General features: G+C 35.6%; 2 protein-coding genes across 2 annotated transcripts; both read left to right on the forward strand.

The window, feature by feature from the left end:
- The first annotated feature begins 50 nt into the window (after window positions 1-50).
- On the forward strand, window positions 51-4,513 carry LOC120151520 (probable sugar phosphate/phosphate translocator At1g48230). Its single transcript, XM_039163939.1, has 7 exons — window positions 51-126; window positions 1,056-1,198; window positions 1,643-2,551; window positions 2,937-2,968; window positions 3,072-3,122; window positions 3,916-3,977; window positions 4,069-4,513. The coding sequence occupies exons 3-7, from the start codon at window positions 2,348-2,350 to the stop codon at window positions 4,308-4,310; spliced, it is 591 nt and encodes a 196-aa protein (XP_039019870.1). The 5' UTR covers window positions 51-126; window positions 1,056-1,198; window positions 1,643-2,347; the 3' UTR covers window positions 4,311-4,513.
- A 17,692-nt stretch (window positions 4,514-22,205) lies between these two features.
- On the forward strand, window positions 22,206-23,571 carry LOC120151515. The gene is made up of 5 exons (XM_039163937.1): window positions 22,206-22,317; window positions 22,437-22,508; window positions 22,578-22,657; window positions 23,036-23,134; window positions 23,226-23,571. Exons 1-4 carry the CDS (start codon window positions 22,252-22,254, stop codon window positions 23,130-23,132), a joined length of 315 nt encoding a protein of 104 aa, XP_039019868.1. The 5' UTR covers window positions 22,206-22,251; the 3' UTR covers window positions 23,133-23,134; window positions 23,226-23,571.
- Window positions 23,572-23,624: the final 53 nt, after the last annotated feature.

Genomic DNA, 23,624 nt, shown 5'->3' on the forward strand with positions numbered 1-23,624 from the left:
AATTATAAGCCGCATGCTTCCCCTTTTTCTTTTTTTCTTTTTTCTCTTTGCATTAGTTCACTGGTTTCGTCATTCACCACAACACAGACGAAGACGAAGGGAGTCTAAATTCAAGGGTTTCCACAGGTATTCCTCGTTCCCTATTCCACCATTCAATTTGGGTTTCTGATCTTACAAATTACTTATGTTATATTCTTGTGAATTTGTATCAATGGACAATGGAAGCAATGTTTCTCATCTTTCATTACCTCAGCCCTAGCCTCTTATCGCCAAAACGCCTTAAAATTTCAAGTTAGTCTTCCTCTGTTTGGTTCTTTAGAAAAATCTAGAAGTTAAAGGAGTGAACATTAACAAAGAAGTGTTGAGAACCGTTTCGATTTTGCTTTTGGATTTTGAATCCTGGATTTTGATTTTCCCAGAGGGTAAAACTAAACGTCGTGGGATTCTACCTCATATTCGTTTTCTCTTGATGATTCTACCGATTTAAACCAAAATTCTGATCTCAGACCAGTTGGCCAACGTTTCGGTTTGTTGACACTCACTGAACCTAGTCGTGGAAATGGCGATGAATTTGCCAATGCATCGTTGAATCGAGATTTTGAATCCTTGATTTTGATTTTCCCAGAGGGAAATTCCCTGAAGTTCTGCTTGTACATAAAGTATGTTTCCTTTCCTTTCCATTTACCTCTAACTTTGATCTCTCCTCTGTTTTCCCTTTCCTTTTACATTGCTTCTGTTTACTTTTTGTGCTGTAGATGGAAAAGGGTCAATAGAAATAGAATAGGAATCCCTCAAGAAGAGAATTCCTGAAAGGAAAAGGGGAATTAACCAGTTTTGGAATTTACCACTACAAAAATCACATCCGATTTTAGCGGCAACCAAAACTTTTGTCTTTCATTCTTTTTTTCTTTTTTAATCTACTTGTAGTCTACTTTATTTTACATAGCAATTTGAGATTTAAATTTATTTTTTACCTATTATTGTCTTTCGTTCTTTTGGCTTTCTTCTTCTATGTTGATTTGCCTTAGAAGTAAAATTTTCAATTATCATTTCAGCTCTTCCTGTTATGGTGGAAATTGTATCAAGGAAAATTGAAGAGTATATTGTAGTGCAATGCCTCATATGTTGTGATGTGAGACTCCCCTGCAATGCTCGCCAGTCTTGTAATGACCTGTGTTCTCTCATATTTCCTTTTCAGGTCAGTATACATGTCATTGGTTATTGTTGTTTACTATTTAGCTAATCCATTGCTCAACGATGAATTTTACATTCAAATATTTCCTTTGATTTTTTCCTAACGTCTTTTTTTAGAAAAGGGAGATTCTTATTAATAAAGATAGAACTCATTGCTAGGGGCATTGTTAGAAACCTCCCTAGAATTAAATGGAGGAAAAAGAGTGCATGTGAGCTCAAAGTCGATTTGAATCCGACCCAGGAGATGATTTCTCTATTTGCTTTATTTTGCTTTTTTTTATATCCTCAAATATAATATTTACTGGGGAGATGAGTTTTCATGGTATCAGCTTCCATGTTTTTCAGTCATCACCAGCTTCATTTGATAGCATCTTTTATGCCAAAGAATGAAGATATTTGGTTAATATTATTTGAACTGACTACAGTTACTGATATGGAAAAAATACAGGAGACGAAATCCAGTTGTCTGAAGATGGAGCATGCAAGTGATTGGATGGGTGCTCAGCTGACCGGACAGATTTTGGTTCAGGACAACATTCCTGCAATAGATGATTCTATGTATTTGGGAGAGTGAAACTGCTACTTTTTCTTTTAGTGAATTTGTCATTGTTGCTAAAGAATCGAATTCGGGTAGTTTCGATGCTTGATCTTATGAAGTTGAATCATTGTGTTAAGTGGTTAGATTCTTAGTAAATATGCTTGGATTTAACTTAAAAGTTCCATTTCTAGAATGTTATGGTTGTGCAATGCTGAACTATTGATTGCAAATCATACCCTGAAGTTCTTGTAAGTGATGTCAAAATGATTTTGTATGATAATTCTTTTCGATTCTGAGATCCCTGGATATTATCCTCGACCATAGAACTTTCTGCATACTAGTTTCTTCTTTTCCACCTTATTGTTATTGTTATAGTCTTTGCTTGGTTTTTCATTTTGAGTTTCAAACTTCCGATTATCTCAAACGATAGTTGAACAATCTCAACGATTCAAGAAATTATAGCTCATTTACACCCCAGCTTTCATACTGTGTAAATTGTATTGTATTGTGTCGTTCTTTTCTCCCTTTACAATATCATGCAACAAAAGTCCATAACTGATCAAACTTTATTAATTCATTACTTGTGATAGTTAGGTTTAGGTTACAACTAAAGCAATGATGTTTTTTTTCGTTTTCAATTTGATTAGGAATGAACTTTTTGTTTATGCAATTCATTCTCTCCATTTTTATGTTATTTATTTCTTATTGCAGTGGGTGTTGTCTCCCAAGTACTTCAATTTCCCGTTTCCTATGACGTTGACAATGATTCACATGGCATTCTCCGGAATCGTTGCATTTTTCCTTGTCCGTGTTTTCAAGGTATGACTAACATGCAACTAACTTCAATTTCTTTTCCATCTAGCATTGCTAACTATTGTAAGGAATGTCTTCATACTAAACTGTTGAATGTTAAACCACATACTCTCGTCTCAACAATATATACAAATGCAACTAGCTCTAGGAATGCCAAGTTTGTCACAATAAAATGTGTTTTTTTGTTACATTGTCCCCATTTCCAAAACTTAGTGGTCTCTTTATGACCTGAAGCTAAAGATCCATTGTGTTTTTTTTTGCTTTGTATTTACCTATAGAGGCGAAATATAAATTTGAGAGTATAGATATTATTTTTCTATACAAGCTTCATCTTCCATTGTTTTGCCTAGTTTTGTAAGGCATTTTCCTCTCCCTCAATCTTGCCATGCAGGTTGTAGCTCCTGTCAAAATGACATTTGAAATGTAAGTTCTATTCTTTATCTAAAATAGCCGTTATTATTCTCAATTACTGCTTAGCTACAATATCGATGTTCTCTTTCCTAAACAAATGTTCTCGGTGTTGTAGATATGTAACATGTGTAATACCTATAAGTGTCTTCTTTGCATCAAGTCTTTGGTAAGTATTTAACTGTGGTATGACTGGAATTTGTGTTTGGTGTGTGTGGTGTAGTGTTTTCCTTATTATGGTGTGGTTTGTGTTGTGTAATGAGTTACTTTTGTCAGCAAAAAATACATACTGCTTGAAAACCCTGCCGAGACTGAAAGCATAGTATTACTTGTGAACTTGTTGCTTGTTTCAGAATCTTTTTTGTTTTAAGTATAATATTGTCCCTCAATGATCTATCTTCTTTCCTATCCTAATGGTTGTTAAAGAGTTACTGCACCCAAATTGGTAGGTTGACTTGAGTTTGTGAAAATTCTCAACTAAATAAACCTGGATGATTATTGTTAAGCTCAAATCAAATATAGATAGCAGAACCTGCTATATGTATTATTTTATCTTTTATTTTGTTTCTTAAACTTGAACTAAGGTTAAGGGGGTTTCGCGGAGTGGTCAAGTTGCCTTCTCAGCATAATGAAGTTTCTTAATTAAGCAGGATCCTAATTTGTTGAATTACTGTCATTTGTTTTACTCCGTGTTTTCATATCTTAATGCCTTGCCCTGAAATTGGTTCTGACATCACTAATTTGTTTTTCTTATATTTTTAATGAAAATTAAATTTTAAATGCATTTAAGATGTTGAGTTGGCAAAAGGTTTATGCTATAGGTTGCAAATTGCTTATACGATATGGAGCTTATTATGTACTGGCTGTGCAAAATTTTGACATCTTTGTTTTATTTTGCTTACCTTTTGTTGATATTGATTTTGCATATTCTAAGCATCCTCATTTTTTTGTTATCAATATAGGTTTGGCAACACTGTCTATTTGCACATATATGTGGCTTTTATCCAGATGCTCAAAGATCTAAGTATGTGGAAACAAAGTGCATTATTTGATTACATCCAACGAAATCACTCTATAATTGTAATGAATGGCTATTTATGTTTTCAATATTACAGTGCCAGTGGCAATATTTTTCATGGATGTCATGTGTGGTACTGATAAACCAAGGTGTAATGAGTTCTTAAACATGGTGCTGGTCAGCGTCGGAGTTATCGTTTCCATGAGTTGGTGGCCATACATGCTTGATGTATTAGGTGTTTTTACTGTAGTCACCATGTGGGCAGTTGTTGTGACTGAGGGTTGCAGGAAAAAAAACCTGCAGTACTATGGGTTTAAACTAGCATCTGCTGCAAGGTAAAGTCAGTGCTACTTACCTAAACATTAGATGCATTTAGTGGAAAGACATAGGCTTTGGTTTCAATTTTTCTTTGTGCAGCATAGATAGTACAGTTCATGGCTAATCCGAGCATGGAGCAGTAACTAATTTTATGTGAACTAGGACTATTGTTGAATTCATTTAAGAAGATTTGTAACTTTCAGTGTTTTTTTATTAACTTATAATAATGGTTATATGTTCTTTCTCAATGTCATGTTTTCTTTGTTTTCTTTGACTAATCGTTTATTATAAACTGTGATTTAATTTGATTATTTGTCAATCTACAATGTATATATATATATACATAATTTATGAAATACAATCACGGCACATGAATGTATGTCATCTTTTTTAATGACGTGTGCTTCAATTACACGCAATGTAAGTCATACATGCGTGTCATAAATTTATGACACGCAAATGTGTGTCATCTTTATTTATGACGGGGGCTTCAATGACGCTCAATGCGCGTCATAAATGTGAGTCATAAATATGTGTCATAAATGTGCGTCATAGATTTATGACACATAATTACGCGTCATCTGATATTTATGTCGGTGGCTTCATTGACGCGAATTTGTGTGTCATCTGTACCCATAGATGACGCACAATGCACGCCATTAAAGAGGTTTTTTCTAGTAGTGAGGCCTGTAAGTAAATCAAATCTCCCCTACTAATAAGAACAAGATGCATAAATTAAAGAGTATTTTATTGCTTGTAACGGGGCTTAGGTAAAGGTGGGGAAAAGGTTAATTAATAATGCTAGAATTCAAGGCAAGGAATTAACAAATAACAAGTTTAACTCCATCAAAACATTAAGCACAACAAGATAAAAAGACAAACTATCAAATAACAAAATTCTTTTCGGAATACATTTAATTTTTTCTTTTTCGCATTTTTGTTGTTTTATTTTCCATTTTTATGTATGTTTTACTCTCTATTTCTTTTTTTCGAACGACATCTTTTTTCTTTTTTTTTTTTTCCCTTTTTCGAACTACTATTTTTTCTTCTTCTTTTTCGATGGAGCATACAATGGTTAAATTATTCACTTGTCCTGAAAAAGGTAGAAAAGAGGGATAAAATAAAAAGGCTCGGGTTTATGAATATGGTGAAAATAAAGAAATGAGAATAGACTCAAAAGTGGTTAACTAGGGGAAAAATGCATGGGTAGTAAATTTAGTGGGGAGAAACAAAATGGTTAATCCTAAGTTGCCCAAATCATTTTTATGCATCATGTTCATGTGTAATCTCGACAGTATTTAAAATGCAGGTTCTAGAATACCAATGTTAAATTCGACACATTCAGTTCAACAAAATAAGAGCGAAAATGATATGCTCTTAAAGGCTCAAATCTCACCAAATTGTTTTTATGCATTGAGCTAATCACATTTCAACCAACAAAATCATGGAATATCACAAAAATACCAACTTGATCACAATTCATATTATTCGCTATCAAGAACATCATAAACTAAACAATCATGTATTCCCAAACAAACATAGCATTCCAAAAAATATTCAACAAGACAAAGAAATTCAATGAAATTTCCGCAAATCCAGCCAACATATACTAATATCAAAACATAAAGATAAACAAAAGGGAAATTCAACCTATACTTTACTCCCCCTCACTTAAAGTGTTTTACCTCAAAACGTAAAATTAAAGTGCAAGAGAAGGAATATGGTACTCTCCAGATTTAATGTCGACCATGGCCACGGTGGGAGGCGTTAGGACGGAGATAGGAAAGAATCTCAGTAATGTTTATCTCAATGGAATGGAGGCGGTTGTGGACTTCATCCATTTGAGACTGCATATCCGGGTGAGGTGCTGCAGGTGGTAGTTGTGGCGTATTACGGCGAACGAAGACTTACTCGTAGCGAGGAGTGAGGACACTTAGTGGAACGAAGTATGGGGCTCTCGGGGTTCCAGCAAATAGGCCCATCGAATCCAAGCATCGCTCATCCAAAGAATCTGTAGAAAAAGCATAAGTAAATTGTGTAACGTTAAAATTAGCAATGAGAGAAACTAAATGAGTAATATAATAGCCAAGGATAAATGGGCGATTAGATCAAATAATGATCTCAAAGGCCTGAGCAAACCAAAATCCCAAGTTCACTCGTTGGCCAGTTGACATGCACCATAAAAAGAATAGTTTAACTCGGCTCAAGGAGGAGGACGAGTCATTCCTATCGAAGTAATTGTAGGTGAGGAAGTGGTGGATGTAGCGCAAAGTCGGGTCGTGGATAAGATGAGCTCGAGTTGAGCGAACGTTAAACGTGTGGCCAACCAAGCCAGTAAGAGTCTCATAGGCCATATTGGCATCGAAATCCTACACGGAAAGGTTGATGTTTTACCGACTCAAAATGTACCAATTCGTCTTCGAGAATTACAAATATTCGTGCAGTGTTTCTTCGGCAAGGACAGCGTATGATGACCCCTTCGATTACACTCTAGATTTTCATGGACAGGCGGTGGGCTGTCAGGAATAGGGGCATCACCCGGGCTAGAGGAACAGTTCGGCGAAACATGATGCCTGGGTTGTTACCGAGAGCTCGAAGTCGCAGGTGAGGGATATGGGGGTGGAAAACCAACAGTAAAGTCTTCTGTAAAACCATAAATAGGATGGTACATTAGAAAAGGTTGAACCGAAACAGGACTAGAGTTTACCTCTAGAGCGTTGTTCGATGCCACTGAATGCATCGAATATGACGAAAAACCAGTCGGTCGCGGATGAGACGATGATGTTGTTGTTGTTGGCATTGAGTGGAATGATGGAGATGGGGAGCGCAGTGGTGACGGACGGCGAGAGGTACTCGGCCCGGGGTGCAAACGTTGAATGATATGACGACGTTGATACTTGGCCACGGGCTTGGGTCGGTCGAACAGGGGGTGGCGATGGAACGAAATCAAAGTCGATGGGCAACTCAACGAATGTCGGCGTATTAAAGCGGTGACGTCCTCCTAGGACGGTGGGCCGATGAGCGTTGATGTTGTCCGATCAATTTCTCGTGTGTATCATCGTTAAATGAAGATGTTGAAGCACGTTAGCAATGAAATAGTGCTTCGGTAAGCCGATGATAGTGAGGAGAGAAAAATATGGTATGTGTGTTGTGAGAGAGGCAATCAATGTGGAGAATGAAAAAAATGAGGTTGGGTTCTTTTTATCTTTGCCGTGCGTGGAGGGTGTTTGAGTTTGAATTAAATTTTATTTTTGATGAGAAAAAGGGGTACAATTAGAATGGGAAGTGATAGAGATAGGGAAGGGGGTGAGGTCCATGGTCAAAAGGAAAATTTGATGAGAGGAATGAGAAGTATGTGGCAGAAAGATAACAAAAAAATAGGGGAAATAATTTGGATTTTGCTAACGTGCATCGTAGGGAGTTAACAGTATCGATACCGTCAGAGGGGTATCGACACCATATTTTGATTCTGTTTCCACAATATCGATATTGCCTTAGCAGTATTAGTACTACATTGTTTTGCACGCCATTACATGCTCCTTGGGTCCGAATTTGGCATTGTTCGGATAATAATCTCTCAATTCTTTGTTGTTTAAGTTTCAAAAACATTCGATTACTGCAAAATAATAATAAAAATTAAATGAAACATGCTTAATCAAAATTAAAATTAAAATTGAAAATGTAACGGAATTAAAAACAATGGGTTGCCTCCCATGAAGCGTTTTTGTTTAACGTCATTAGCTCGACGACCTGATTCAGACTATAGGTTCTTCTAAGTCAAGATCTTTAATTAGGCAAGCTTGGCTATTCACATAATACGTTTCATCATGTGTCCATTTACTTTAAATCAAGTACCTGAACCATCTTCAAGTTCGATTGTGCCATGAGAAAAAATTTCAGTTACAATATAAGGTCCGCTCCACTTCGATCAAAGTTTACCTGCAAAAAGTTTTAACTTTGAATTAAAAAGAAAAACTTTTTTTCCGATAGAAAAAGATTTAAAAGTAATTTTTTGATCATGGAATTCTTTTGTTTTATCCTTATATATTCTAGAGTTGTCGTAAGCATCTCTCCGATTTCGCCAACCGCTTCTAACTCTATATTGCATTGCTTTACAGCCCAATATGTCTTGTATTCCATCTCGATAGGTAAATGACACGGCTTACCAAATACAAGGCGATATGGCGACATGCTGATAGGTCCTTTATATGCAGTTCGATAAGCCCACAAAGCGTCAATCAACCAATCCTTGCGATTTGGCTTAACTATTTTCTCAAGAATTGTCTTTACTTCACGGTTTGAAATTTCTGCTTGTCCTTTCGTTTGTGAATGATAAGTCGTGGCAATCTTGTGATTTACTCCATGTTTTTTCATAAACGCATCAATTACCCAATTAATGTAGTATGTGCCGTGGTCGCTTATTATCGCTCTTGGTGTACCAAACCTGGAAAAATTAAAATTCTTTAGAAATTGAATAGTAGTTTTAGCATCGTTGTTTCGAGTGGTTTTAGCTTCTACCCACTTCGAAACATAGTCAACCGCAAGAATTATATAATAATTGCTGAAAGAATAAACAAAAAAAACCCATATAGCCGAGTCAAATTACCTGGACGTTGACAATTATCACATGACTTGCAAAATAAGTAAGCATCACGGAAAATATGAGGCCAAAATAATCTACATTCCAAAATTTTATGAGCAGTCCTCTTTGGTCCGAAATGTCCACCACATGAATAAGAATGACAAAATTTTAAAATTGAGCTTACCTTACTTTCAGGAACACATCGTCGAATTATCTGGTCTGGACAATGCTTTCAAAGATACGGATCATCCCAAATGAAGAAACGAGATTCTCTTTTAATACGATTTACTTAGGCTCTCGTTAAATCATATGGTAACTTACCTGTAGCTAAGTAATTAACTATATCTGCAAACCATGGCATTGACTTCTGCACCATCATCAAGCTTTCCTCTGGGAATTCCTCACGAATGGGAGGATCAACTGCAGAGATTGGAAGTCGGCTTAAGTGATCGGCCACCAAGTTCTCACATCCTTTCTTGTCCTTGATTTCCAAATCAAATTCTTGTATGAGTAAGATTAAACGGATTAGTCGTGGCTTCGCCTCTTTTTTACTAAGTAAGTACTTCAAGGCTGCATGATCAGAAAAAACAATAACTTTAGTGTCAAGAAGATATGATCTAAACTTATCTAATGCAAAAATGATAGCAAATAATTCTTTTTCGGTTGTCGAATAGTTATGTTGTACGTAATCTAAGGTACGTGATGCATAGGCGATAACGTGAGGCTATTTCCCAATATTTTGTCCGAGCACGGCTCCAACACTTCTATTTGAAGCATCACACATGACTTCGAAGGGAAAATCCCAATTCGGCGATTGTACTATGGGTGTCGAAACCAACTTATCCTTTAAAATATCAAATGATGCTCTACATTGTTGGTCGAAATTAAAGGCTTTATCATTCTGTAATAGCTCGCATAATGGTTGTGCCACCTTGGAAAAATCCTTAATGAATCTACGGTAAAAATCTGCATGACCAAGGAAAGAACGAATTTCCCTCACCGTAGTGGGGTAAGGAAGTGAACGAATTATATCGGTCTTTGCCTTGTCTACCGCAATTCCTTTAGAAGAAAAAATATAGCCTAGAATTAAACCTTTATCAACCATAAAATGAAACTTTTCGTAATTCAAAACAAAGTTAAATTATAGGCACTGACGCAACACATTTGTCAAGTTTAATAGACACTCATTGAATGAATTACCGTAAATAGTGAAGTCATCCATGAAGACTTCAATACCTTACTCGATATAATTAGAAAAAATACTAATCATACCCCTTTGGAACGTGGCAGGTGCATTGCAAAGTCTGAAAGGCATTATTCGGTTAGCGAAGGTACCGAAGGGGCATGTAAATATCATCTTTTCTTGATCTTCAAGTGTCACTGGAATTTGGAAGAAACCTAAAAATCCATCAAGAAAACAATAGTGAGATTTATCGGCTAATCATTCTATCATTTGATCTATGAATAGAAGAGGAAAATGGTCTTTCGAGTTAAAGAATTCACTTTCTGTAATCGATGCAGACTCTCCATCCATTCTGAACTCGTGTTGGTACAAATTCTCCCTCAGAATTTTCGATTACAGTAACTCCTGTTTTCTTAGGAACTACATGTATCGGACTTACCCATTTACTATCCGAAATTGGATATATAATGTTTGCATCAAGAAGTTTTTGTATCTCCTCTTTTACCACTTCCATCATTAGAGGATTTAGCCGACTTTGACCTTCAAGTGTTGGTTTTGCACCTTCTTCGGTTTTAATTTTATGTATACAAGTGGATGGACTCAACCCTTTTATGTCGGTGATGGTACATCCTATAGCCTCCTTATGTTGGCGTAAAACTGTGATTAAGTCATTTTCTTCCTCCTCGGATAATTATTTTGATATGATTACTGGCAGAGTATTATTTTCTCTGAGGAATGTGTATTTCAAGTGATCTGGCAACGGTTTCAGTTCAACTTCGGGCGCCTGTAAAACAGAGGGTAAGACTTTAGGCTTAGAAGAAATTAAATACAATTCGAAATAATCAAAATATATGTTCTCATCATGATCTTCTAGCTCTCTTTATAGATCAAAGGAAAAATTAGTCCTTAAAAATTCATCAGCCAAAGGACCAATTATATCAACAGAATTTAAGCTTTCCACTTTATCAGGATATCACATTTCCTTATACACGTCAAATTTAACGATCTCGACGTCAAATTTCATAGAAATTCCGCTTCTTACATCAATTTTTGTGTGTACAGTACTTAGGAAAAGACGCCCCAACAAGATATCAGAGGATGTGCTTGTGCGGTCATTCTCCATTTCGATTATTTGAAAATCGGTGGGAAACATCAAGTTGTTTACCTCCACCAGTACATTCTCTAATAGTCATTTCGGATAGATCAACGATCTGTCGGCAAGCTATATTGAGATCTTTGTATCCTTCAAATACTCGTTAGTAATCATTTTGTAAACAGATAAAGGCATTACATTAATAGATGCGCCAAGATCACACATGTCTCGTTTTATATCAACTTTACCAATTTTACAGAGTATTGCAAACATACCTGATCTTTTAGTTTCGGTGGTAGCTTTCATTGGAAAACAATTGAGACGTGCACTCCCAAATTCACTTTCTCGACCCCAATAAGCTTTCTTTGTATCGTACAATGATTCTTCAAAAAATCGGGAATACCTTGGAACCTTCCAGATAACCTCAATGAGAGGTATGTTAACTTCTACCTTTTGAAGTACGTCTAGTATTTCCTTTTCCTCAGCTCATTTATCCCTTTTTACTAACCTCAATGGAAAATGTGGTGGCACGTCATAGGAAGATGGCGTTGGATCATTCATTTGTTCTTCGTCATTCTTTTTCTAGGATCCTGAATCATCAATCTTCTTCTCTTTTTGGATTGTTTCGTCTGATGAAACAGGTGGCGCCACACTACTGTACCACTCCGAAGAGTGATGGTGCTGACATTCTTCTTTAGGTTTACCTCGGTTTGAGACGGAAGCTTACCTTGTAATTCCAAGCGTCCTACAGTTTGAACCAATTGGCTCATCTGCTTGTTTATCTCTTGTAAGTGGGTTTTAGTACGAATCTGAATTTTTTCCTGGAAAAGTGCTAACCTCTCAATAATTGACTCCAATGATGTCTTTTGCGGCTATTGTTGTGATGGAGTGGTCTCACTTGATAACCTTGATTCAAACTTGAGTTTTGAGCATAACTAAAATTCGGATGATCCCTCCATCCTGTGTTGTAAGTATTGTTGTAGGGATTGTAAGCTCTTTGGGGAGGCCCTGAAAAGTTTTCGACTGCATTAACTTTGGCTGATATGTCATCTTGGATCAATGGACAACCGTCTGTTGGATGATTAGGTAATGCACATATTCCACATAATCTAGTTGATGACTTCAGTTAACTTATCTATCTTATTTTCTAAGGAATATGAACTTATCTCATGAACCCTTCGAGGAGGTTCATTATTTGTGCGGAATTGTTGGGAATTTGCTGCTATTATGGAAATTAAGTCCCTAGCCTCAGTAGAAGTCATATTCACTAAGGCTCCGCCGATGGTAGCATCGATCATCTTCATTTCCAAGGGAGCTAATCCTTCATAAAAGTATTGAAGGAGTGTTTGTTCAGTTAACACATGTTGTGGGCAACTAGAATATAACTTTTTTAAACCGCTCCCAGTAGTCATAGAGCGACTCTCCATCAAGGTGTTTGATTCTAAGTATTCTCCTTCGTTGTTCACTTACTTTCGCCGCAGGGAAAACTTGTCAAGAAAAAGACTAGTCATTTGAGCCCATGTAGTAATAGAATTAGGGGATAGATAAAATAACCACTCCTTAGCCAATTCGGCTAAGGAAAAAGGAAAAGCTGTAAGTTTGATTTGGTCATCGGTTACTCCCTGTGGTATCATACTAGAGCAGACCATGTGAAATTCTGTGAGATGTTTATGTGGATTTTTGTTTGGCAATCGGCAGAATGTAGGGAGGAGATGAATAAGGCCAGTTTTTAAATGATACGGAGTTTTGCCTTGGGGAAAATCGATGCACAAAGGGTCTTGTTCAGTGGGTGTCGCGGCTAACTCTCTGATAGTAGGATCGGCCATAGGAATTGGTTATGTATTAACGGATTCACCTGAATTTAATTCTGATTCTAGATTTGATTGTTCTCTCATTCTTTCCCGAAGCGTCTGTACGTGAAGTCTCCTAGCTCTGGCTTCGATTTCTGGGTCGTACTCCACTAATGCGCCCGAATTAGTCCTTATCACAAATCAAAAGAAAACAAAAAATTAGTAACTTTGGCGAAGTTCCCGGTAACGGCGCCAATATGACAACTATCGTTTTGATGTCAAATAAAATTCCTTCTTCTCGGTTAAAAAATAAGGAAATACGTAGTAAAAAGAAGTAAGGGTCAATCCTCAGGGACTTGGTAAAATTTCAAATTTTTGTTTGAGTGGTTTTAAACCGGGCGTGAAACAGTAAAATGGGGGGTTTGGTAAAAAGATATAATAATAAAAATGATTTAAAGTAAAATAAAGAAAAAATTTTAAAGTTGAAAATGGATATGAGAAAAATAGCCTCAAGCATCGCTTTGACTCAATTTCCTTTAGATCATCGAATTAGATTTTCCCTTCGGGATTCACGTCGGTTACTTTGTCTACAAGGGGCAATCCCCGTGACTCTATTTTGTATACCGAATACCCAAGACAATATTTGATTCCGGCTTCGAAAATTGATCTAATCAACATCAATTGTTGTATATCAATTATCGTTTAAGTTCGTGGCGATCGACTCGGATTTTTACTTCTATAACCATCAATTATGATCTCAATTCCCTTTTGGCGAAGCTATCTCGCCAAGTGTGTTCCCAGGAAGTCGAATGTGCTTTCTATAAGCCGAATCTTCCTCCCACACATTTAATCGCAACAACCTCTTGACCAAAGTTTATCTTTGATTTTGAAAACAGTTTTGATTTTGAAAAAATAAGTGCCGAGATTGAGAGAGATATTCCGAATATATTAAGGGTCTGTTTCAATTCTCCCATTGGAATTGAGTCATCGGTTCAGCTCTAGGCTTATGAAAAATTAGCTAAGCATGACAAAAGTCATGCTTAGCATATTTAAAAACAAAGCTTTAAAAATAAAGTAAAAATCAAAAACTTGAAAAATAAAATGAGAGAACTTTTATAAAACTAGAAAGAAAAGAGAATTGTAATCTGAGTTGTGAGTTTAGGCTTACCTCAATAGGGTATTTATAGCCTCTCAAAGCCTAAGGATAAACAAAGAAATTAAAATAAAATAATCCTAAAGATAACTATTTTTTTTCTAAATTCAAACTTTAAACAAGTCTCCTAATGCAACTCTGCTCGTCTATCTTCCAGAAGGCGCGCTGAGTAGATCTTTTAAAAATCGCCGCTGACTGGACCTTCTAGAAACTGCCACATCAGACGTGTCTTGCCTAGAGTCGTACCCATGTCTCCAGTCTTAACCAAATAATAAAAAAATACGGAATACGACCGTTTTACCACTAGTTCTTAAAAGTAAGGACCTGCACAAAAATAAGCATGACACAACCAAATCAACATCAATAAATCCACAAGATTGAAGAAATAACGAGTAAATATTAACGATTTTGAACACTCATCATACATATATCACATATGAAAGAAATATATATGTATTGTATTTTTTTTTATCAAAAATCACACAAGAATGAATTGTTATATATATATATATATTGTATATGATCATAAAAAATCATTTAAATTGAAATCAAATAATATCATAATATTATAAAATATTGATAATTAAATTTAAACACAAACTTAAAAATTTGACTCGACTTTAATTTTATAAACTCGACTCGACTCAAAAAAATTTCAAGTCAACTTTGAGTTGTAAAATAGGACTTGTCAACTCCAATAGCTCAATTTTTTACTTGACTGGACTCGATCAAACGCTCACCCCTATATGTAAACTTCATTGAAGAAGTTAAACCACTATAAAATTACTTGTGTTAAATTTTTCATTCTATTGCCAAAAAGCTTCTATCATTTTTTTAATTGTCAATTCATCCCTTCTTGGTTATTTCATTAGTTCGATTGATTCAACAATTGGTGTCAGAGTTAATCTCATTGGAAGGCTTAACATCCTTTTGGGAAGATCCTTGAAAGAAGTCAATAAATTCCTTTACAATGGCCACTTCATCTACATCCAAAATTTTTTGTGAGTCTCAAATTATATCAAAGCCTCCATATTTCAATGGCCCTTAATAGCTTGTACCCATTTTGGATGTTGAATTGCCTCATGATAGGATTTAGGTTCAACAGAGTGTGAAATAGAAGAAACAAAGATTGTGTACCAAAAGGAAGATGCTTATAGGAAATAAAATCTGAAATGGGATAAGTGGAAGTGGAAACAGAATTACAAATGAAATCAGTCAACTATTGAGGTTGTTTAGGAACCATAGTAGATTTCCTAACCAAGACTGGAGCTACTGGACCTATAGGAGTTTCTAGTTGTTGTGATGATTGCCTAGATCCAGAACTGGAAGGAGAATCATATGGAACAATAGGAACAGGTTGTTGCCCAAAAGAAAGGTCTAAAAATTCAGAATCATGAATAGAAGGAGCAGAAGAAAAGAAAGAATCAGTCTGAACAGGAAAATAAAAGGGAAATACCTGTTCATGAAAAATAACATCCCTATTGACAAAAAATTTCTTAGAGGTAAGATCAAACAAGAGATAGCCTTTTTGAGTGTTAGAGTACCCCATGAAAACAGAAGGTAAAGCTCTAGGAGCAAACTTATCAGTTTGTTTAGGAACAGTAACATAACATAAACAACCAAAAACTTTCAGAATAGACATATAAGGAGGTTTGTGATAAAGAATTTCATAAGGTGTTTTCCATTGCAAAACAGAAGAAGAAAATCTGTTTATAAGGAAATAAATTGTCAACACACATTCACCCCAGAATTTAATAGGCACTTTTGAATGAAAACGTAAAGCCCTAGCCACTTCTAAAAGATGTCTATGTTTTCTTTCTACAACTCCATTTTGATGTGGAGTCAGAACACAAGAACTTTGATGAAAAATACCAAGAGAAGAGAAAAAAGGAGAACAATGAGAATTGAAAAATTATGTACCATTGTCACTTCTAACTATTTTAGTGACAGAGGCAAATTGAGTGGAGGTAAATGAGAGAAACTGTTTGAGAAACAGAACAACATCATTTTTAAGCCTTAAGAGATAAACCCAAGTCATTCTAGTGCAATCATCAACAATAGTCAAGAAATACCTATGACCACTATGAGTAGATATCCTATAAGAACCCCATAAATCTATATGAATTAATTCAAAAGGTTTTGATGACCTAGTAGTACTGATAGGAAATGATAATCTGGTATGTTTTGCTAAAGGACACACACTGCAAGTATGAATAGACTTTATATCAAATTTATCAGAAACATAAGATGATAGTTTTTTTATAGCAGAGGCAGAAGCATGCCCAAATCTGGCATGCCAAAGACTAGTTTTATTGAAATCAGAAACAGCAGGTACATGATGAACACAAGAATTAACCCCAGAACCAATCAAAGAATTAAAAAGCAAACCAGTAGCTCCTTTAGTAGAATCAAAAATATAAAGGCCATTAAGCCTTCTACCAATCCCCTTGATCATGCCATTGTAAGGATCCTGCAAGATACAAATGTCAGGATGAAAGGAAAAAATACAGGCATGATCTTTGACAAGCCGAGAAACAGAAAGTAAATTATAAGCAAAACTGGGAACAAATAAAACATTAGACAAAATCAGATCAAAGCTCAACCTATGAGACCCTATATGAGACACAAGTTCAGTTTGATCATTAGGAAGATGAACATAACGATGGGCAGAACATAAAACAGGAAATTGCAAACCCTTGAAATCAGACAAAATGTGATCAGTCGCACCAGTATCAAGTATCCAACGAACGCAAGCATTACTAGAAGCAGGTAAATTACAAGCAACAGTACCTGCAAGATTCACACTAGAATCTACTGTTGAGCTTTTGTTCAACATATGCAAGATCTGATTGTATTGCTCAGAAGTAAAGGTGGGGACAGCCGAGATAGGAGAGGAAACCATCGAACCATTCTCAGTCTCTGCATCCACAGTGTGTACAGAATTAGTTGTCGTGGCAACCGGAGAAGCCTTCTTTCTGTTGAACTTGAAGTCTGGTGGAAAACCAATGAGTCGATAACATCGATCACGGCTGTGTCCCTTGACCTTACAGTATTCACAGGTTCCATTGAACCGCATTCGTTCAATCCCTTTGGAGGCGGCCGTGAACATAACAGGAGCTTCAAGAGGTGAAGCAGACAACTGGATTCAGTGCAATTCCTCCTGAGTTATCATAGAGTACGCCTGATTGACGGTAGAAAGGGGCTTCATGATAAGGATCTGACTTCGAATCGCATAGTAGGTTTCATTGAGGCCCATCAGAAATTGAAAAGACGTTGTTGAGCCACATGCGCCGAGTTTTGTTGTACAGCGTCACAATTGCAAGAAGTGAAGGGGACAAGAGCAGTGTACTCATCCCACAGGAGCTTGAGACAAGTGAAGTAAACGGAGACAGACGAGTCACCTTGAATGAGGGTTGCAATCGACCGATGTAAGTAAAAAACCCTAGAACCATCGATTTTTTCAAAGCGCTCCTTAAGGTCCTTCCAAACAGATTCTACGGTCGAGGCAAAAACAATGCCAGCAGAGAGATCATGGCTAAAAGAATTCAGGATCCATGAGAGTACAAGAGCGTTGCAACGCTCCCATTAAGACTGCATCAGACCGTCATAATCGTCTCGTCGACAACTTCCATCGACAAAGCCAAGCTTGTTCTTGGCGAGAAGCGCGATGCGCATGGAACATCTCCAGAGACTATAGTTTTCAACGCCAGTGAGTTGAAGGGACACCAATTGAACACCGGTGTATCATAAGGATGCAAGAAAAGTGGGTGATTTGGATCGACTGTGAGCGCCATGAACCCTAAGAGAAATCAATTTGGGGAAATAAACGAAATGAGAATGTTGTTGGAATGGAAATGAGGTTGCTGTAGAAGGGAGACGAGCCATAAGGTTTAGTGATGAATGAGCCAAACAGAGAATCAAAGCCTGGAGATTGATACCATGTTGAAATTGGAAATGCTAGAATTGAATAATACCTCGTGTATTAGAATGAATATAATACAAATATATATACAGTTTTAATCTAACTAACTAACTGTCAATTAGTTACAATTAAAACAGAAAATAACAAATTTAACTTCTAAAATAGACAATGCAAGATGGGATGGCGTGCCTTTTTTAATGAAAGCAGGCAAAGCATTGCACAGTAGGAGGTAAATGAAATTGATAAAGAAATTTGAATTTGTATAGATTCGATCTAGCATCAGTTACTTATTTCATGCTGCTAAGATCTCTTTAATCTCTCCAGGGCGGAGATAAGGGCAGGCATGTGCGTGGCAATTTATATAACCGGAATTTCGGACCTGATCTTGATCGTGCTACAAATGAGCTTGTCATTCGAGTGCAGCCTGGTGAAGCTATTTTCTTGAAGATCAATAAGGTTCCCGGATTGGGCATGAGGTTGGATCGCAGTAATCTAAACCTTCATTATGCTGCAAGGTAAACTTTAAAAATGATCAACATTTTCACTGTTTCTAACCGGACAATGACCGAATGGTAGTTTCTGTTTACCGTTTGAAGATGGCTGTAAATTTCTTATTATACTTGGACTACACAGTTTTAGTTAACAAATTCGTCCCGACATCGATGAAATGTTGTTTGCAGATATTCAAAAGAGATTCCAGATGCATACGAGAGACTACTGCTGGACGCGATCGAGGGTGAGAGGAGGTTGTTTATCCGAAGTGACGACCTGGATGCAGCATGGGTCTAATAATAAAGCTATTATTAACTTAGATTTTTTCCTTCAATTTATTATATAATTTAATAAATATTAATAATTGAAGGAAGAGAAAATGTTCGATTTTGGACAAGAAGGTTGTCAATGGCACTAACTATTATAATCAAAATTTGTGTATTATATTGTATATTAGATCTAACTTCATGTGTAAATTTAATATTTATCTTTAAATTTTATCGAATAATATTTTTTCAATTTTTTATTTTAAATATAATATTTATAATTAAATTTTATTAAATAATACATAAATGTATATATCATATTATATATTTAAATAAAATTCATATTTTTAAGATTTATTGCTAATTTATTTATTTCAAATTAAAACTTTTTAACAATTAATTGAAACGAGGAGAAAAAGAAAGAACCCAACTGCTAGCTGGGCTCACTTATGGTTATTTCGTGGTCTACCCATCTTCTTAGCTGATTGTTGTCATGCTCAACTACGGTTCTTCGTTGTCCCCTCTCCCTTGTACAGTAGAAGATGATTCAAGGTGATTTGATTAAACTGACACATTTTCGTCGAATATATTCCTTTCTAGCACCGTTTGATCGATATTTCTTGAAGTGACACCCTTTCGGCTGATGTGGCACAAAGGCACATCCCCGGGGACGCGCTTTACCCGAATTACGCTGACTCGACTGTCACGTGTAAAAGGCGCATCCCCGGAAACACGCCTTTCATTAAATACCTTAAATGTCCATCCATTTTTTCCCCAACTACCCCTCCTCCTCCCTTATATAAACTCCCTCAACTCCCCTCATTCTTCACACCAAAATCATCTACTCCTTTCTTATATAACACAAATTCTCCAACTATTTGAGTTTTAAATTTCTTATTAGTGGTAAGAAATTTATTTTGAACTTAGTATTTTTTTAAATAGTTTTTATATTTTTTATTAATATAATTATATAAATATTATTTTTTATTAAAATAATATTTATATAATTATTATTTATTTAAATTTATTAATTAATTATTTTTTATGCTAATTATATTTTTTTGTCTATAGTTATAATGGAAAGTGAAATGCTGCTGCGATTGGATGCAAACCATATCTCCAGACATTTTAGTGATATAATAATATTTTTTATAATTAATGTTAATATTTATTATTATTTTTAATTTAAATTTATTATGAATTTATATTAATTATAAATTTTTATAATGCATATTATTTAGGAAACTGATCGTATTTTAGAGATAGTTATTAAAAACCCACGTATACCAACACCATAACGTATTTTGTCATATTTGGCTTCTGTCAGGTTCGGGTATATTGCAACAATTATTGGCGGTTGCAAACTCGTACATGTCCTAATTTCTGCATTGATTGAGAGGTGGAGGCCCGAGACACACACTTTTCATCTTCCATGTGGAGAGGTTACAATTACATTGGAGGATGTCTCTATGCATCTGGGGCTTCCCGTCGACGGAAACATTATGTGTAGTATGGCGGATGGTGATTGGCAGTCAATGTGCATAGAGTATCTTGGAGTTGCTCTGCCAGAGTTTAATGGAGGTAGAATAGCTTTATCTTAGTTGAAAGTTAATTTTGAAGTTTTGAATGAAAATGCTTCAGATGATCAAGCAAAGGCATGTGCTCGGGCTTATATTCTACGAATAATTGGAGGAATATTGATGCCCGACAAATCTCGCAATCAGGTGCATTGTATGTGGTTGCGGTGTCTGATTGATTTTGATGAAGCTGGAAGATATAGTTGGGGCGCTGCAGTTTTGGATTTTCTTTTTAGAGAAATGTGTCGTGCGACGAATTATAAGAAAACTGCTATCAGTGGATGTCTCATGTTTCTGCAATCATGGGCGTGGTTCCACATGCCTTTCTTATGCCCGATCGTCAATGAACCATACGTATTCCCCTTATTATTGAGGTAATTTTCGAACTAAATTTTGATTTAAATATTTTTAATTAAATACGATGATATTTAGTTTATATTATATTTCATGGGTGGTCGATGAAAAGAAAGAACCATATAAGTATACCTACTGGGTTACAAAACAGTCATATTTACCACCCAAGACTAGTAGTTAATTTACAGAAAAAAGCGGATGCATCAAATAGGATGTTGGTTACAAATTTTTCTCGCACTCGTGAATTGTTTCGTGTAACCGAAATGACACGTCCGCTGCAAGGGATTGAAGCTAACTCTTTCAGAGTTAATCTGCAAGAGAGGTGGTGCGATTGTGGTTTCTTTCAAGCACTCAAATATACATGCTCTATGTCATTGCAGCTTGCTCACATTCGCATTTAGACTACAAAAATTATGTTGATCCCGTATACCAACTTTCACAAGTATTCAAGGTATATAAATTTGAGTTTCCGCCCATAGGAAACGAAAAAGACCCATATGAGATTCAAACTTGGCTTACAATTGTACCAGATCCATTGCTATTGAGGGACTCAGGTCGTCCAAAATCTACTATAATACATTGTAATATGGATATTCGGGAGAAGTCAACAGAACAAAAACGATGTGGGCATTGTAGAAACATCGGACATAATAGAAAAAATGTACAGCTCTATTATCATCACATAATCATTAACCCTTATGTAATTAATATTCTATTTAAATGAATGTTTTTGTTTATAATTTTTAAATGTAATTGCATTTTGTATAATTTCTCAATGTATGTACACCTAAATAAATTTTATTTTTTTAAAATTGTTATTTAAAAAATATTTTATGATCTTTATTTAATATAATAATTAATATTATTAATTATTTTTTTAAAAATATTATAATAACTTCACCTTCTAAGTAGAGAAAAAATATTAAATTAAACAAATTAAAAGTTATAAAAAAATTTATGTATTCGATAACACATTTCATGTTCTGATTGGAGGATTAAATTTATTAAATTAAATTTTCAGTAAGACTAAATTCATAAAATATGTAAGTATTGAAGATTAAATGTGTAATTATACTAATTTTATTAACTTATTCATCAATATTTTCGTTAAATAGTGATAACAGATGACTAGATTGATAACATTTAAATAATTAAGTGATAAAATTAATAGATCGATAATCAAAATAAAATTAAGTGATAAAAAAATACATTCGATAATTCTTAAATTATAACCGAAACACTTTTCATAATATATTACTAATTTATAATAACAATAAAAATAAAATCTTTATTATTAAAAAAATACCAACGTGGCAGCCGACTCAGCAGAACCACGTGAAAGTGCGTCACCGGGATGCGTCTTTCACGTGTGGCATCCAATCAGCATAATTCGAGTAAAACGCATCCTCGGAGATGCGCTTTTGTGCCACCTCAACTGAAAGGATGCCGCTTCGAAAAAATATCGATCAAACGGTGTTAAAAATAAAAATATTCGGCAAAAAGATGTCAGTTTAATCAAATCGCCGCAATTCAAAGCTTCTGCAACAAAAATGGCGTCCACTAAAGCCCAAGGCAGAGTAGATTCGCATTTGCACGTGTGGGCATCCCCTCAAGAGGTAGTCGAACACCTCTTTTCAATGTACCAAAGTTTTCCGGTTAACCAAATTTAGAGGATGAGTTAACAGTAACTGTGCACGCCTTTCCCTTTTTCCTGCTTTTTGTGTTGTGTATACAGACTGCTGATAAATATCCTTACTTTCCTGACCAAGAACCTACTTTGCCTGGGCATTTGGATATCTTGCTCCAGGTAAGATAACTATCCTTTTGCTTTTTTATTCTGTGTCCTTGATTTTCTTTTCTCTGTCTCTCCCTGCAGTGTATGGAAGAAGCAAGTGTTGATGGTGCGCTCATCGTCCAGCCAATCAATCACAAGTTTGATCTTTCATTGGTGACCAAGTCTGCTTCGAATTTTACGATTAATTACTAACATTTACCGATTTCTGGTAATTTGTTTAATTGTTTTCTTCTCATTTTGTGAATTAAGCTATAAAGTCATGTGGAAGCATTGGTGTGAAGTGGATATATACTGCATATACCACTGAAAATTCTTTCAAATAGAGGGCTGAAGCAAATGATTGGGAATTTTTAGCATTTTATTACTCTTTTTAGCTGAATTCCTTCTAGGAACTGATCCTTAGATCATAGAAGAATGAATGAATGATCCAATTGTTACCAAAGGTTCATGTGCTTGGCAATGTTCTTGTACTACCTAGTTGCTTGCACAAACCAGGAAACCGTTCCATGCCTAATATCGGTTTTATGGATGATTGATAGTGTCCTAAAGAAACACCCCACAAAATTTGTCGTTGTTGCCTTGCGAATCCTGCAGAAAATGGAACTGGGGTTAAACAGCTTGAAGATCTCATTTTGAAGGTTTTTGATTTATTTTTTTATTAGATAACTCTTTTTTTGTTATATCTTATTGGGAAAACCATTCTTAGAGGTTTTGAATATACGATTGCAGCGATTTCCCATTTGTTGTTCCGGAAAGCGGCTACAAAGGAGCAAACGAAACAGTGATTCATATCACCAGTCAGGCATCTTTGTCATCTTCTGAGGTAGAATGGATCGCGGGGAAGACAGCAATGCAACTGTTTCAAGGCCAATGGCTTCCTTAGGCAGGCAAGCAGCAGCCTTTACTCATCTCTAGTAACGAGTCTTTTCTTTGCTTGACTAGTTAACCAGTTCGTCTGACGTACAATTAGTCTATTATATGTTTGAGTCACTGAAATAAGGGAATGCAATACGATTTAGTTGTAACTATAAAAAAGATTAGCCCACGTTCAAAAGCATACATGCCCGTAGAGCTTCAGGGTCAAATATTTTTTTTTTGATAGAATATTAGGCCTCATTAAAAAAAACC

This window comes from Hibiscus syriacus, unplaced genomic scaffold, assembly GCF_006381635.1.
Source record: "Hibiscus syriacus cultivar Baekdansim isolate YM2019G1 unplaced genomic scaffold, ASM638163v2 tig00111059_pilon, whole genome shotgun sequence".
Lineage (NCBI taxonomy): Eukaryota > Viridiplantae > Streptophyta > Magnoliopsida > Malvales > Malvaceae > Hibiscus > Hibiscus syriacus.